This window comes from Podarcis raffonei, chromosome 7, assembly GCF_027172205.1.
Source record: "Podarcis raffonei isolate rPodRaf1 chromosome 7, rPodRaf1.pri, whole genome shotgun sequence".
Taxonomy (NCBI): Eukaryota; Metazoa; Chordata; class Lepidosauria; order Squamata; family Lacertidae; genus Podarcis; species Podarcis raffonei.
This window is the reverse complement of record NC_070608.1, coordinates 42,493,876-42,509,916: the sequence shown is the minus strand read 5'-3', so window position 1 is coordinate 42,509,916 and position 16,041 is coordinate 42,493,876. Positions and strand designations below refer to the sequence as shown.

At 42.8% G+C, this 16,041-nt stretch overlaps 1 protein-coding gene across 1 annotated transcript in view; it reads left to right on the top strand.

The window, feature by feature from the left end:
- Nucleotides 1-1,441: 1,441 nt before the first annotated feature.
- Nucleotides 1,442-16,041, top strand: part of LOC128417524 (desmoglein-2-like) — a 30,381-nt gene continuing 15,781 nt past the window's right edge. The window contains exons 1-4 of the mRNA XM_053396316.1: nt 1,442-1,786; nt 13,627-13,662; nt 14,818-14,940; nt 15,772-15,933. Coding sequence (XP_053252291.1) covers nt 1,748-1,786; nt 13,627-13,662; nt 14,818-14,940; nt 15,772-15,933 — 360 coding nt within the window. The 5' untranslated portion in view covers nt 1,442-1,747. The remainder of the gene's footprint in view (nt 1,787-13,626; nt 13,663-14,817; nt 14,941-15,771; nt 15,934-16,041) is intronic.

Sequence of the window (16,041 nt, the reverse complement as noted above, 5' to 3'; positions counted from 1 at the left end):
GTGGTGGTTAAGTGCACACATGAAGGAATGGCATTCATTTCCAAGCACTCAGGAACATAACAGTGAACACACACCAAGGAACAGACACCACTGAACTCAGCCCCCGGCACTTCATTGTGTTTACAGACATGCACCTGCCCCAGGCAAGCTCAAATGCCAGAATAAAGGTGAATCAGCCATGAAGTTAAAGAACTTTATCACAGCCTGCACAATTCAGACAATGGCTGTGAGACTAAACACACTCAGTGATCACACAGGGTTCTTTGTTATACATACTACATGGTAACAAAATGATAATCTTTTATTCCAACAGCTTCAGAGTTTATAATTTAACTGATCTCAACTTCGCCCCCTGCAGTTCTGATTCCATGGGGTAGTGAACCAAGAGTGAGATGCAAGCATTGAAAACAGTAGTGTACATTACTATTGTAATTACTTGCCGTGCACATTTGTGTAAACTTTGGAGGCCTCTTGACTATAAGCTACTGGAAAAACCTGCCTACGTAAGGCATCAGGGGTCTCTGGCTGGGGACTCTGACAGCCTTACTTGTTGTTCCACTGTGATAGCCTGCAAGAGGCACGAACGGCTGGTTTGTTCTCTGTGGCAGAAGTCCTGTGGCCCAGCAGATGGGCAGAAGGTGGCACTGCAGCCACCTTCTAACCACTCAGCTAGGATTGTGTGATACAATACTTGATGAACATTTAACCAATATTATACATTTATCAGTGTACCCTTGATGTGTTACAAAAATGTGACATGCATAATCAAGCACAGTAGCATCCTCCCATCCATCAATATTCCTCACCTTTGTCATTTATATATATATTTTTGAACACCCTTCTTTCCCTGCTCCTCCTCCTCCTCCTCCTCCAGTCTATTCACTTTTCTTCCTCTTTCTTTCATTTTCTATTAATTTAAATTGTGTCTCATACTTCCTCAGATGAGCACTTAGCAGCATGCAAAGGGTTTATCTCATTTTATCCTCCCAGCAGCCCTGCGAGATAGGGTTGGGCGAGAGAGTGTGGCTGGTCCAGAGTCACTCCAGTGTTACCCATTTCACAGCAATTTCTCTGCTTTCTTCTTTCCTTCACATCCTGCATGTTTCCTGGGACTACATACAGTCACAAAGAAGTAAGCAAGCTTCGGGATTCCTCAAAACTCTTCCTCCGGCTGGAAGGTTAAAGGCGAGGAGTGGGGAGGAGATGCCAGGATGTTTCTGGGAAAGATCAAAGTGCCTTAAGCTTAAGGTCTTCTTTTTGTTGGTGATCTGGAATTTGGGAGAGTAATAAGAGAGAGCTGCGTAGGTTTTCTCAGAGTGAGGCTCTGCTGGATGCAAAAAGGTCTTAGGCTGCGAATCCAAGGGCGGACAAACACCCCTTTCCTCACTTTCTCGCTCCCTCGGAAAAAAATCAAAGGCGGGAACGATTCTGGAGAAAGGCTGCCTTCCGGAGCCAAAAGCCTCTGCACCGGGTAGGGCCGTATCACACAGAGCCAGAGGGCGAGGTAGCTCCGCGCACCCTCCAGGTGAACCCTCCCAAAGCGCTACACTCCGCCCCTCGCCGGCTCGCCTTTCCTGCCGGAGCTGCGGCCGGCCCCATTTTCTTATCACCAGCACCGGGGGAAGGAGCAGGGATAGCTGGACGCCCGCAGCGAAGAAGGCACCGAGACTTCTTCCTCTCCGGGCGGGCCGCTGCTTCTGCTGATTTGGGATTCGGAGCCGGAGGGGAGCAGCAAAGGGTTCTCGCCATGGCTTGCCATCTCGGACCTGGGATTTTGCTGCTCGTGGTGAGTTATGAAGCCCACCCGGAGTTTCCCCACGATCAGATTTGCCCGAGAAATATATATGGGTGTGTGTATGTGTGTGCGTGCGTGAGTGAGTGTGGAGAGAGCTTAACTTTCCCAGTTTTCTTCGGCACTTCGAAGCATAGGGAGGGAAAAAGTCGCCCCGCAGGCGAATAACATGCTTGGCGGCTGCTTGGCGGAAGGGTTTTTGCTCCTGGAGCGCAGAAGCGCGCGCCACGCCCGGGAACCTAGGCGAGGAGGTTGCGCGGGGGCAGGAATGGCTGCGCGCCCGCCCGGAAACGCCCCTCACCGAGGGGCTCTCGGGGTCACAACCGGCCTGCGGGGGTCACAGACTTCGCCTTCGAGGGAAATGTTGGGAAATGGGTGGCTTGGAGGTTTGGCCGTCGCATGGGGGAAGGGGATTCCCCACGCGCGCGTTCGTTGGTTTTTCTAAAAAGCGCAACCTGGAGCCCTGCTTTTATTTCAACCAACTTCAGGAGGAAGGTTCTATCAAGAGGTTCGACTTGGCGGGGCGGGGGACTTGACTTGCCGTCTGGGTGGCGGGAGCTGAAGCCCTCCAGGCAAGTTGCCTCTAGTTTGGCCGTCTCTCCCAGTTCCGCCAAGAGCCTTTTTGGGTGAGGGGTGGAGCGACAATAATAATCTATTGTCTGGTCACCGCCAGGTAGCTATGAAGGAAAGTCTTTGTAAATAGGAAAGTAACTGTAGGAGTTGTTGTTGTTTTACTTTGTTATAGCTGTGGTGTTCCCTGCATGACATGGAGATCTATTGCCAGGCATTAGACAGTGTGGTGTAGTGGTTAGGTTGTGTGAGGCCAAGGAGCCATCTGCCTTGCATGTGAAAGGGCCCAGGTTCAATCCTTGGCTCCTTCAGGTAGGGCTGGGAGAGGCTCCTCCTGCCTGAATCCTTGGAAAGCCACTGCCAGCCAGGGCAGACAGTACTAGGATGAACTATAGTCCCGTTCAGTAAAAGGTAGCTCCTTAGAGTGGAGACGACCCAAGTTCGAATCCCCACTTGGCCAGCAAGCTCACTGAATGACCTCTCAGCCTATCCTACTGCACAGGGTTGTTGTGAAAAAGAAAATGGAGGGGAAGTCTCATGCAGGCTCCCTGGAGGACAGGCAGGATGTAAATGTAAATATTTTATTTTTTAAGTGATGGAATGGCCATATTCAGAAGCAGTATGCACGGAGAGGGCACTGTTGGGCAGAAATCTGTTACCTTCATGCCCTCTCTGTGAGCTGCTTGGTGGAATCATCAGGTTGGTCACTGCAGGAAACAGTGAGTGGTGTTTAATGCTAGTCTCACACAGAGTAGACCCATTGAACTTTATAAACACGACTCAGGTTTATTAATTTCAGTGGGTCTGCTCTGAGTAGGGCTTAGTTGAATACAACCCAGGATGCCAGACTAGATGATGAACACTTGGTCTGGTTCACTTTGGACTTCTCTTAGGTTCTTATGGTTAAGAATCAATATGTGGGCTAGCAACCAGTAAAACATTTTAAGCTAATCATTTAAACTAATACCTGGTTTACTAGTAGTACATATGAAAAGGGGTCTTAGTGAACCACAAGCTTAAGATGAGTCAATAGTGTGATGCAGCAGCAAAAAAACCCAAAAACCACTAATGCTATTATAGGCAGCATCAACAGAAGTATAGTGTTCAGATCAAGGGAAGTAATACGTAGTACCACTCTATTCTGCCTTTTTCTGACCACACCTGGAGTACTGTGTCCAGGTCTGGGTGCCACAGTTTAAGAAGGATATTGTCAAGCTGGAACATGTGCAAAGAAGGGCAGCCAAAATGATCAAGGGTCTGGAAACCAAGCCTTATGAGGAACGGTTGAGTGAGTCAGGTATGTTGAGCCTGGAAAACAGCAGGCTGAGAGGGAGATATGATAGCCACCTTCAAATATCTTAAGGGTTGTCACATGGAAGATGGAGCAAGCTTGTTTTCTCCTGCTCAGGGTAGGACCTGAATCAATGGTTTCAAGTTACAAGAAAGGAGATTCTGACTAAACAACAGGAATAACTTTTTGACAGTGGAACAGACTCCACCAGAAGGTAGTGGACTCTTCTTCCTTGGAAGTTTTTAAGCAGAGTTTAGATGGCCATCTATCGTGGATGCTTTAGTTGAATTTCCTGCATTGCAAGGGGTTGGACTAGATGGCCTTTGGATTCCCTTCCAACTCTGTTTCTACTTTTATGGGCATTTGCAAGATCATTGTAAAAGCAATTAGTGTTTTCTCTGGCTTATGCTGCCCAAGATAGTTCAAGATCTCTCTCTCTCTTAGAAGAAATAATTTTTTCCTCGCCCGCCTACTGCTGGAAATACCAGACACTCAGTTCCACATCTTTTATCTTATTGAAGATCATCTTGAAATAGACAAGTTTGGAACTGAAACCACTCCTTCCTCAAAGTAATAATAATAATAATAAATCATTGTTTCTGTCAGCTTTGCAAATATTTATTTATTTTACAAAATTCATATACCTCTTGATAGTAGCATGTGGTTTACAAGAAATATTAGAATTGCCAATTAAAAACAGTTCAAAGCAATTAAAAACATTTTAAAATAATTAAAATTATCAGGAAAATACAGCAGATTAAAACACTTCGGTATCTACATGTCTGGAAACATCTCTTGAGAGCCAGTGTGGTGTAGTGGTTAAGAGCGGTAGTCTCGTAATCTGGGGAACTGGGTTCGCGTCTCCGCTCCTCCACATGCAGCTGCTGGGTGACCTTGGGCCAGTCACACTTCTTTGAAGTCTCTCAGCCCCACTCACCTCACAGAGTGTTTGTTGTGGGGGAGGAAGGGAAAGGAGAATGTTAGCCGCTTTGAGACTCCTGAAGGGGAGTGAAAGGCGGGATATCAAATCCAAACTTTTCTTCTTCTTCTTCTTCTCCTCCTCCTCCTCCTCCTCCTCCTCAAGTGGTGTACTTTGCATAGGAAAACTGAACCCAGGCTTGTCCTGACTCATATAAAACTTTGAGGAAATGACAAAGATTCCAGAAAATGGTGTTGGTTCCTACACATCTTGTGAAGCAATAGACACCATGCAACCACCATTCCTTAAATTGTGCCCTGGGGGAATTTGTCTGACTGGTTTCATTCAACTTGCCCTGGAACATCTTACTGATGTCATGGTTCAGCCCTAGAAAAAATGATGTAATGATAAAGAACAGAATATACTTCCCAACATATACAGAGAATCCCTACCTGTAGACAAGTCACTCTTGCAACTTGCTGATGGGAATGATGATTCTCCACTGCCCTTTGACACCTGAAATGTCTATTTTCAGGACCCACCTTATTTTTTGTGACTGCATTTTTCTAACTTCCTTCCAATAGAGATTCAGCAGGTTTCATTCCTGCTTTCTTTTAGATGTCACATAAAAACAGTGTTATTTAGACAGGCCTTCAAAGCATTTTTCATACTTGGTTGGGAGCCGTCCAGAGTGGCTGGGGAAACTCAGCCAGATGGGCAGGGTATGAGTAATGTATTATTATTATTATTATTATTATTATTATTATTAATCTTGTTTTAACATTTTGTGAATGTTTTATTGTAACATCTGTATGGTGTGCACCACCCTGAATTTTTAAGGAAGTGTAGCTTGTAAATATTTCAATAAAAATATGTATACATGATATGGATAAAGTGGGCATAGACTGCCTCCCCCACCCCTTACACTATAATATAATTTGTAGTAGCCCCTTGAAATTCATTGGAAGTAGATTTGGGACGCGGGTGGTGCTGTGGGTAAAACCTCAGCGCCTAGGACTTGCCGGTCGTCAGGTCAGCAGTTCGAATCCCCGCGGCGGGGTGTGCTCCCGTTGCTCAGTCCAAGCGCCTGCCAACCTAGCAGTTCGAAAGCACCCACGGGTGCAAGTAGATAAATAGGGACCGCTTACTAGCGGGAAGGTAAACGGCGTTTCCGTGTGCTGCGCTGGCTTGCCAGATGCAGCTTGTCATGCTGGCCACGTGACCTGGAAGTGTCTTCGGACAGCGCTGGCCCCCGGCCTCTCAAGCGAGATGGGCGCGCAACCCCAGAGTCGGACACGACTGGCCCGTACGGGCAGGGGTACCTTTACCTTTACCTTAGATTCAGGACAGACAAAAGGAAGGACTTCTTCACACAAGACATGATAATTTTAATTATAATTATTATCACATTCTCTGCGACAGGTGTGTTTTTGGTCCTATCTTTAGCAACTTTACAAGCCAATTAGATAAATTCATGGAGGACTAGTACAGTAGCTATAACTAAATAGAGTCCACAGTTGCAGAGGTATTATGTCACGGAACAGCAGTTGCTGGAGAGCAACTGTGGATAAGCTATTGTAGGGATGGAAAACCTATGGCCTGAATTAGATGGAGCCTAGATCTGCTCCAGTAGACCTCTTCATACATCATATGTTCAGTATTGGAACTGATAATGCTGAGATGCCATTGACTTGCTTAAGGGCAAACTACATGTTACATATTGTTCTAGGAATGGATTGAGTATCAGTCTGAGAGAAACAGTATAGCCTTTTTCGCACTCACCTCCACTTCTGCAAGCTAAGCCATAATTTAGCTTTGTGTGTCATCCAAACCCAGGCTCACTCTTTATCTCACTCCTGACAAACCATGAGCTGATTTACAGCTCATGGTTTGTCTGGAGGAGAGTACACTAAGCCAGTGCACTAAGCCAAAGCATGATTTAGCTCACAGCAGTGGCAGGACTGGAGGAGAGGAGCAAAGTGCCTGCACCTTCCTCCCCAAGAGCCTACATGCTCTCACATTCACAATTGTGCTTAGCGTTAGGTGCAAACTGAGCCTTTATGTAATTTCCCCAGTATTGGAATTCCCCCTTGACTTAAGAGTGGAGAGTTGGCACATTAGTCCGTGTGTTATCTCTAGAGCAGGGTTTCCCAAACTTGGGTCTCCAGCTGTTGTTGGACTGGCTAGCGGGACCAGTGGCCAGGGATGATGGGAATTGTAGTCCAAAAACAACTGGAGACCCAATTTGGAAAACCATGCTCTAGAGCAGCGATTCTCAACCTGTGGATTCCCAGATGTTGTTGGACTACAACTCCCATCATCCCTGAGCTCTGGCCTTGCTAGCTAGGGGTGATGAGAGTTGTAGTTCAACAACATCTGGGGACCCACAGGTTGAGAAAGGCTGCTCTAGAGAAATGTTGTGATTTCCATTTGCTATATGTTAATCATGTTCATAGATACTTCTTGTAAGGTCAGTGGTTGGAACTTCTTGCTGCTCAAGAGATGTTGCTGATTATTTATTCCATGGCAGCTACTGAGGTCTGATATGTTTATACACAGCAAGAGCATCTAGGCCTACTGTTGGTTACCATGTTGTAGGGGTTAAATTATGCTTTCTTTCACTCTGGTAAAAAACTCAGTTGACCCACACACCCACATTTATATACATATGCACATACACACATCTCTTTGCTCCCTTCTGATATTCATTTCCTGCGGGTTTCTTTGACATTCTTGTTATAGCAGGGGCAGCTTTCAGAGGCTTCACTTGAACTCACTACAGCTTACTCTCGAACTTACAGTAGTGATTCTCATGAGTAAATATGCATAGATGCAAGTCCTTCCTCAGTAAATACGGAACTGTTTCACTTCCTTTTCCACAGCACAGGGTTATTTACTTCTCCGTCTGGTTTTAGTTTTCTGGGTCTAATTACCTATCATTTAGTTATCCCGTAAATCCTTACATGAAGATATGTGGCAAGTGACCTTCATTTAATCCTGCCATGCCATTGATGTAAATGCTTAATAAAACAGAAACTCATATCTTGCATGCCAACATGGAAAGGTCACTCTTCAGGTCAAAGATGAAACTGCTAATGTAAAATGGCAATTATATTTATTTATTTATAAAAGGTAAGGTAGTTTTCAGTCGACACTAACATTTGATCTGTTTCTACGACAACCAGTGTTTTCTTTTCTTTTCTTTTTTGGGAAATATATGTGTTTCCTGCTCCTGTGGTTTTGATATAGAATATCTTAAGTACCTTACAGAAGAAAGACTTCACAGATCCATACTAGACAATTAGCTTGAAAGTAGCTTCATATCCAGTAAAGAAAGGGTCCCTTTTCTCCTGTTTATACACATTAGTTTTGTTCATGTTTTTTTATCAGCTGTTGCCATTAATCCAATTTTATTTTATTGCTAAAGTAATATGTGGGGGGTGGGGGTGGATGAATATTTGACTTTATTGCTGTAATTCTTCCAGAAAATGTAAATGTCTCCTCTCTAATTTCTCCTTGATCTTGCCCTCTAGTCTATAGTTTGCATCTCAATAATTGCTTGTTTGCTTTAGAAAAGGCAATCCCTAAATGATCTATTATTAACTTGAATTTTTGTTTTATCTTCTAAGTCTCTCAGTTCTTCATCTGTAAGATGAAAGGCTAAAAGTTTTGTCATTTGTATTCTGTTGTCTGCTTAAATCCATCAACAATATTTAAACATTCTATTAGGCATATTTCAGCTTCAGTATTTGTTAATACTACATCACCTGCATATAGGCAGACCTTAATTTCCTGCCTCAGACAAGATTTTACCTGTATCATGTGAGGACAAGGGGCATGCTGATATCCCCACCCCCAAATGTAGGCATGATGCATAAAATGGAATAAAAGGAACACTTTATTGAACAATCATAAATCTGTAGCAAGGCAGTGACAGTGCAGATAAATGAAGGCTTGAAACTAAATGAGGATGAGGAGAGAGCACATGCTCTGTGCTCCCATGACCTCCCACTAGGGAGGGAATGTCAAACACACTGTTTTTTTGTATTTGTTGCATAGTAATGTTTGAATTTATTGAATGGTAATTCTAGGGCTACAGTTATGGCACTATGTTAATAAAGTGAATCGGCTGGTTTGTGTGCCACCATTATGATTAGAGATCGAGGGGGGCGTATTCTATGGCATATAGTTAGGTCAATGGTTTAGTGGACTGATCTGAAACTTGTCAATTTATGAGTGGTGGGTTTGAGGATGGTCCGTGCCAAATTTGGGGTGGAAAGGATAAGAATTGGCTTATTTTGAACCAGTTAAACATTTGAGACAAGTTGGCAGACGGTGTGTGTTTTACTTCCATAGAATTTGCTGGGTTAATTTTTCTGGAACGATTCCTCCATTTGTGCTGTGTGATTTGGGAAACAAGTGGTTGTGCAAAGTCAAGGAGATAATCTAGTATGTGCTTTTGTCCAATAGTAGTGTTACATGGTTGTAGTTTTTATTTAAAAGGCATTTTTCGTGGTTGAGGTTAATGGGAATTCATAAGGGTGTTCCAAACACATGCTTAGTGTGAACTTGTTTTGAGAGAGGGTTAAGTCGAGGGAGAGGGTTGCATGGAGCCCTTGGCTGAGCTGTAGCCTTTCAGTTGGACCCAGTGCCAGCACTGGCAACTCCATGAATGGTGAGTAAAGGCAGGTAAGAGTCAGAAGTTCAGCTGGGCAGGGAAGGGAGGTCTCCTTCCTTGAGAGCTCGGTAGCACAGCTGATCCCACTGGGGCAACTTGCTGTTAGTACCTTGGGCAAGAATGGCTGCATTCCTGATCAGGAAATCCATAGCACAGCCAAACCCATTGGGGCTGATTCACAATTGTTCTTTTGCACCTGCTTCTCTGTCTGCCCCACACCTATCAGGTGTGAGCCAGGTGGGTGTGGTTTGGGCAAAACAGCCTCATGGGCCAAAATTGGGAATCGTGCCAAATTTGACTCATGGAGCAGAGGTGCCCCACCCTTGGCATAACACATGGCAGCATGATCCCCTGCTTGCCACAAAGTATATATGTGCTCAAGACAAAATTGTAGCCATACTGGTTCTCTTCATGCGTCTGATACATTCATTTGTATCATTCGCATCCTGCATTTGTATGTGTACAACCCTTGCTGTTTTTAGAAGGCACCTAAAATTGCTAGGTTCTGTTCAAAAATTAAGAAATAAAGACATGTATTGCCCTTATCTTTAGCCAGTAAGTCTGCAGGCATCTTAGGGAGGAAAGTAAAAAGGAAGGAAAAGAGAGGGAGGAGAGATGGTTATCTACATGAGGCATTAGAAGTTTCCTTGCATTTAATCTCTCCTCTGCAATTGGTGTTTGCATTGGAAATCCCCCAATGATGCCTTTCCTTCCCACCCTGAACAGAAAACTGGCATCAAAAGAGGACTTTTCTGTAGGAATGCAGTACAGATGAAAGTGTTAAATTCTCTCTGTGTGTCTGCTGTGATCTTCATAATTCATCAGTCCACACCAGCCTCATGCTGTTGCTGTTGTTTTTAAAACATGCATGTTACAGACACATTTAACTGCCTCTCTAGATTGGCCCTTCAAGAGCCACTTGCATGTAAAAAACAAAGGAAAAGTGTCAGATGCCAGGACAGTGCATTGAAAGAGAACTGTAGTGTGTGGTGGAGCTTTTATTGTTTCATTGCAAGGCTGCTTTCTGGTTTGTTTTAGATAGTGGAAATACTTCGGAAAGCAATCTGTGTGACAGCTTAGTCTGACCAGCCCATTTGGCATTGATGTTTAGCAACTGTACAAATATTATTTGCAATGTTGACTCCCAAGTTGGTTCAACATGATAGAACACTCCTGCTCGTGGGATTAAAATCCCAATTTACATCTGCTTTATTTTATCTCATAAGAAATGTCTGTAAGGAAAGGTGTGCAAAGTTCTCTATGTGTGCAAAAAAAGATTTTTGTCGTCTGTGTACTTAAAGCACTTCCATTTTGAGCTAAATCTCAGAAGGCTTTACAGAACCTTCTTCTGGTTCATACCTGTACAATCCCGAGAAAATGCATGAATCAGTTTTAACTGTGTTATGACAGAACGTTTAGTAATGCAAGGGCAGGGTAGCTTTCACACAAGACAAAGAAAATGCATTTCTCACCCAAAACAAAGAAATCCACCCTGGAACAGAAACCTCCCCTAGGTTAAAAACACAACTTGAAAGCGTGCTGGGACTTGCAAAACAATGATTTAATATGGACACACACAAATGTCTCCATTGAAGTTAGGGAGCTGCCCAAATGAATACTTATTGTATAGGCTGCCAGTTCCTGCAACACAGTTTACAGTTGCTTACAAAGGGTGTGTGTCTTCTGATGTTAAAAGTCTGAATGTAAAGCATATTTCCCAACATCAGGAAACGTTGATATGGGAATAAGCTCTTCCTTTTTATTTGAAAGTTCTGTTTTCGCCCTGACATGTTTATGATCCCGTTCTGAAAGAAAAGTCAGCAGAACTCATGATCTGAATGAATGAAAGCTGATTAACTTAAATTGTTTTTTTATAAAGATGCATGTTGTTGACCATACTGCCATGTGGTAAATGCGACTTGTGCATGGATTGCCTTCCATTCTCTTTGTGAAATCTAATCTTACTTTGCTGACTTGCTGCTGACACAGGTGGCCAGTACACAAACCACAAGGTTGGTGCAGGTTCAGGTGCCACAATAGAGCTTATATTGGATGAAACACTATTTAAGCAAGTATTGCACGACTTGCTGGCTAGTAGACTCTCAAACCACACGGAAAATTTCCAGTTCAGGGCTATCCATGTATCAGGAGTTGGCAGAAATGAATAAATGGATTTGATATACAGAATAGGAGAATGTCACTCCTGCAATTTAGCTGGAGAGTGTTTGACCCCACCCCTCCCTGGAGAAAGGTGAGGGGGTGGTCACATGGCCCCCTGTGAGCCAATAGGATGAGGTTTTTTAAGGCTGCACCTCCACTGACCTCATCCTTTTTGCATTCAAAGTGCCTACCCTCCGTTTAAGCAGTGTGAGCTGTAGGCCGAGTAGGATTTGGGGAGCACCCTATCACAGGGTCTCCTTTTTTGCCTGCTCCATACTGTGGGGCAAATTTAATTTGCATTCAGGAAGAGGTGTGGCTTGCTTGCCAGATTTGCATTGGTTTCGGGCAGGTGAGGAAGCAGAAAAAAGCCTAGGTTTACTGAAGCAGAATTGGATTGGGGGCACCAATTCAGGTCTCTGCCAGTGCATTATCCTGGAAGGTGCTCCTTGAGGCCTGACCAGGTGCACATCTGGGTGAACGCCGTACAGCGGAGGCCAGGTATGCATGTGGGGACAATACCCAAGATTTACTTGGCAATGAAGGAGTCTTTCCTTCCTGGTTCTTATGTGAGGAGCCACAGCTCAGGGCTACAACACAGGCTTCTAGGGTGGTTACTAGAAGATTTTGAAGAAGTCTTCACCTGCCTGTTGAAATTCAGTTTGATTGGATCAGTGTTAACACATAGCACCCATGCCCTGTTTCTTACTTCTGGGCATGGAGAGGCAAATGCAGGTTTGTTGAATGTAAAGTTTGCCAAGAGATGGTTATGGAAACGTGGGACTTGACAGGAAATTATTCTTGTAAATAATGGTCTTTCTTTGTTCAGCGCTCTCTCTCTGTGGGGGGGGGGGCTTGTTGTAGGAAGTATACAGCCATAATACTACTGCATAGTTCAAAGTCCCTAGTTCAGATCTTATCTCTGTCATGATGGCCTCCCTAGTCTCCACCTAAAAAAGGGGTAATAAAATGGCCAACTTTATCTTATTGCTCTGGGTATAAAGCACTCTGAGCTCTCCAAAACAAAACACCATCTATTTGTTTTAAATATTTCTTTCTCATCTACATTTCTAAAAGCAGCCCAATATAGAAATATATGAATGAGGCAGCTATTTTAGACGTCATTCAGCAATGAAAACAATTCAGTGCAGCCAGTTAAAACCTAGTCTAGTGCAGGGGCTTAACATCATTTATGTCCCCAAAGCCTTGCTAAGCAGAAAGGTTTTAACCATCACCTGGCAGAAGGTCATTAAAGAGCAGCATGATGATGATAATAAATTACATTTATTAATCACTTGTTAGCAATTTACATTTTAAAACATTGATAAATCATACCAGGGTTCCCAAATTGTGGCTGACAGATCGTTAGTGGTCTGTGAGCTTTCAGGTAGTTCACAGTACATCTGTATGAAATATATTGATTTGTAAATGTATTTTTATTGCTTCTTTTGATTCTTGTGTTCTGTCTTCCTGTGTTAAATTCAAATTGTAATACCATAAAAAATAATATAAGAAAAGCAATAAAAATACAGCCACATATCACACAGCATCTTGCACAGTGTATTAAAAATGTTGCAAGTGGCAGGAAAATCATTAAGCATTCCTGGATGGAGGATGAGAAGTTGCCCAGGATGGGAAATGGCCCAAGGAGAACTGCAGCCTAACATCCTGGCTCAGCTTGTTAAGCTATAATCATTCAGTTGTGTGAAGGGGAGAGCCATCCATAATTACATCTCTCTAATACTAGCATCTCTATAATTTTTGTTATAGGAAGGAACTTGGTATAAGGCTGCCATTTTGTAAACTTTTGCAGCAGCTGTTCATTTATTGTAACATGCGTATCAAGCTTGAGTTGAAGCAAGGGCAAAGTCTCCAAAGGTGGTTTATTCATAGAATTGATAAGCCAAATAGCAGTGTTTTGTCTCATGACTCTTTTAAATGTGGAATGAAATTAAATTAAGCCTGTTTTGAATTTGGCCATACTACACTTAGCAAGACCCAGGAAGCTAAGCAGGACCAGCTGGTACCTGGATGGATTTTAATAAGATAATCTTTAAGCTTTACTGTTTGTTCTATTGTATTCATTTTTAACATTACTGGGTGGACAAACAAGGAGGAATGTATTTGCTGAATTTCTCTGACACTGTGCACAGTTATTTTAACTCTCATGCTTGTTTTGTAGCTTTTAAAAAAATACATTTCTCTATTATTATTTTCAGAGCTGTGCCATCTTTGGGAATGGACTTCACATAGAGGTAGGAGATTGTGTGAAATTGTAATGAATGGAACAAAAATACTTCCAAAATGAAGCTGCAAAAAGGGGGGGAATGAATTGAGCTAGGAGGGAATATATGTAGTACATAAGGTGTCATCTTGCGTGGATGGTGGTGTTTTTGGTGGGGAAACAAGAATGTTAAATGTCTAACCACTTCCACAAAATAAATAAACACACTGAAATAACACACAGGAAGCTTTTCAAGCCTTAAGGAAAAGTATTGTTGCATTTATTTACAAAATAAGATATTCCAGGTATTGTATACAAAAAATAAAATATATTACTTTTGAAAATAATTTGGCACCACATTCAACTAACCCAGCATATTAGAAGAAGCATAATTAGTACAATAGGGCTTTCCTGCCCCCACCATGTCTCCCCCAAATCCTCTCTGGACGGTTGTGAGGACCTCCAAAACAGAACATGGGAGGAGAGGGGGCATCATTCCATCTGGAAAGCAGAAATGGAACCATCAGTAGAATGCAACATTGAATTCCTCCCTGAAATTGCCATCTGTAGGGCTTCACTGAAAATGCAATAACATGTCAGTGAGGTCCATCATTAAATTGAAAGTGTGTTCAGTTGGGGGGGGGGCTGTGCACAGTGACCCCATCCCCTCTACTCCTGACTTTGCTGCATTCAGCAGCAAGTTTCCATAGGCCGTTTGTAAGTGTGTTCAAACAAGAATGATTACAAGGCCCCTTCAGACCTTACCATTGAATACTAGAGGGTGGAGAGTACATGGCTGGTTCCCACTGGAAACCATTTCATGGTATTAAAAGCCAGGAGAGGCTTACTTCTGATAAAATGTGCATAGGATTGTGCCGTTAGTCTGCGCAGTATATTAGTTTCATCTGTTTTTTCTAACGAGCCCCACATTATTGTTAAATGGAAAAATACAAAAATGCACTTTTAAAATAGCCTTGTTCATTATAGATGTTCATTCAGGATGTTGACATGCACACAGTGTTCCATCTTTTTTATATTTAACAAGATTTATATGCTGCTTAGTCAACGAAAACCTCAAAGCGGTTCATATAGAATAATATAAAATATTCACTAAAAATACTGACAGAAACAAACTTGGAAAAACTAATGGACATAAAATTAATCAAAATATATGCTTTCCTGACAGATTCCTGGAGGTAGAAACAAGCAGCTCCTTCATTCGGATGGTCACATTAGACAGAAGCGGGAATGGATTGTCCCACCTGCCCTCCTCAACGAAGAGAGTGAAAATAAGAACCCAATTGCTAAAGTAAGTCAGAGCCAAATGAACAGAATCCTGAGAGATGTGGGGCAGGCTTGCTATGGAAATGGGTATCTCTTTGACAACATCATATAGCACCTCCTTCCTGGTCTTCTTAGCAAAAACAAATACCGGTAGTTAATTTCTGTGGGTTGTATCTAATGCTAGTCCTACTCAGAGAAGACCCACTGAAATTAACATAACTAACTTAGGTTGATTCATTTCAATGGATCTACTCTGGGTAAAACTTGGTTGGCTGTAACCCTATGACTGCTTTATAGTCACCTTGTGTGGGCTTTGCTCTAGAAAGCAGCATAGGTAAACAAAGGAATAGGGAACGCGAGTCAATTGATTGCTGATTAAATACTGGATTTTACATCAAACTGTTCTGTACTGATAGCATTTCAATGGTGACATGAGGTATCACACCCTCCACTAACTTTGTCCTCACTTTAAAGCCTGTTCCTACCCTTACTTCCCAATAAATATCCCAACTATGGCCACCATTCCTCCTACTGTCTCTCTGAGCTCCACATTTCTCCCTTCTACCTAAAGTTTTCTCTGACAATTCCTATGTAATCGCACCTCTTTAGCCATGTTCAGGTGTTTGCCTGATAGTGTGATGGTTAAAAGCAGGAGCATGTGCTGTCCCAACCCGCAGCATGATTGTGTATGTCATCCCCCTTACCTTTCCCATGTTGTTTGGTTAGGTCCTCAAGAGGCTTCTAATGCACAAGGTGCACAAGATATTCTACTTATAAAAAAATTATCTTGTTTATTTGTACAGGGGCATTTAATTCCCCAAAACTCTGAACATTATTTTAATCATGTTCCTTACAGATACGATCTGATCATGAAGGTGAACCCGGGATAGTTATTACTTACACTATTTCAGGCACAGGAGTCACCGAACCACCATATAATTTGTTTGTGATTAATGGAAAAACTGGAGACCTGAACATAACAAGAATAGTTGATCGGGAGCAAACGCCAATGTTCTATGTAAGTGAAGCAATTAGACTTCCTTTTCTTATTAAGCACTCAGATTGATGTCAATTGCCATCATTCAACTTTTACTGTATTGATTTGAATTCACACATATGGATTATT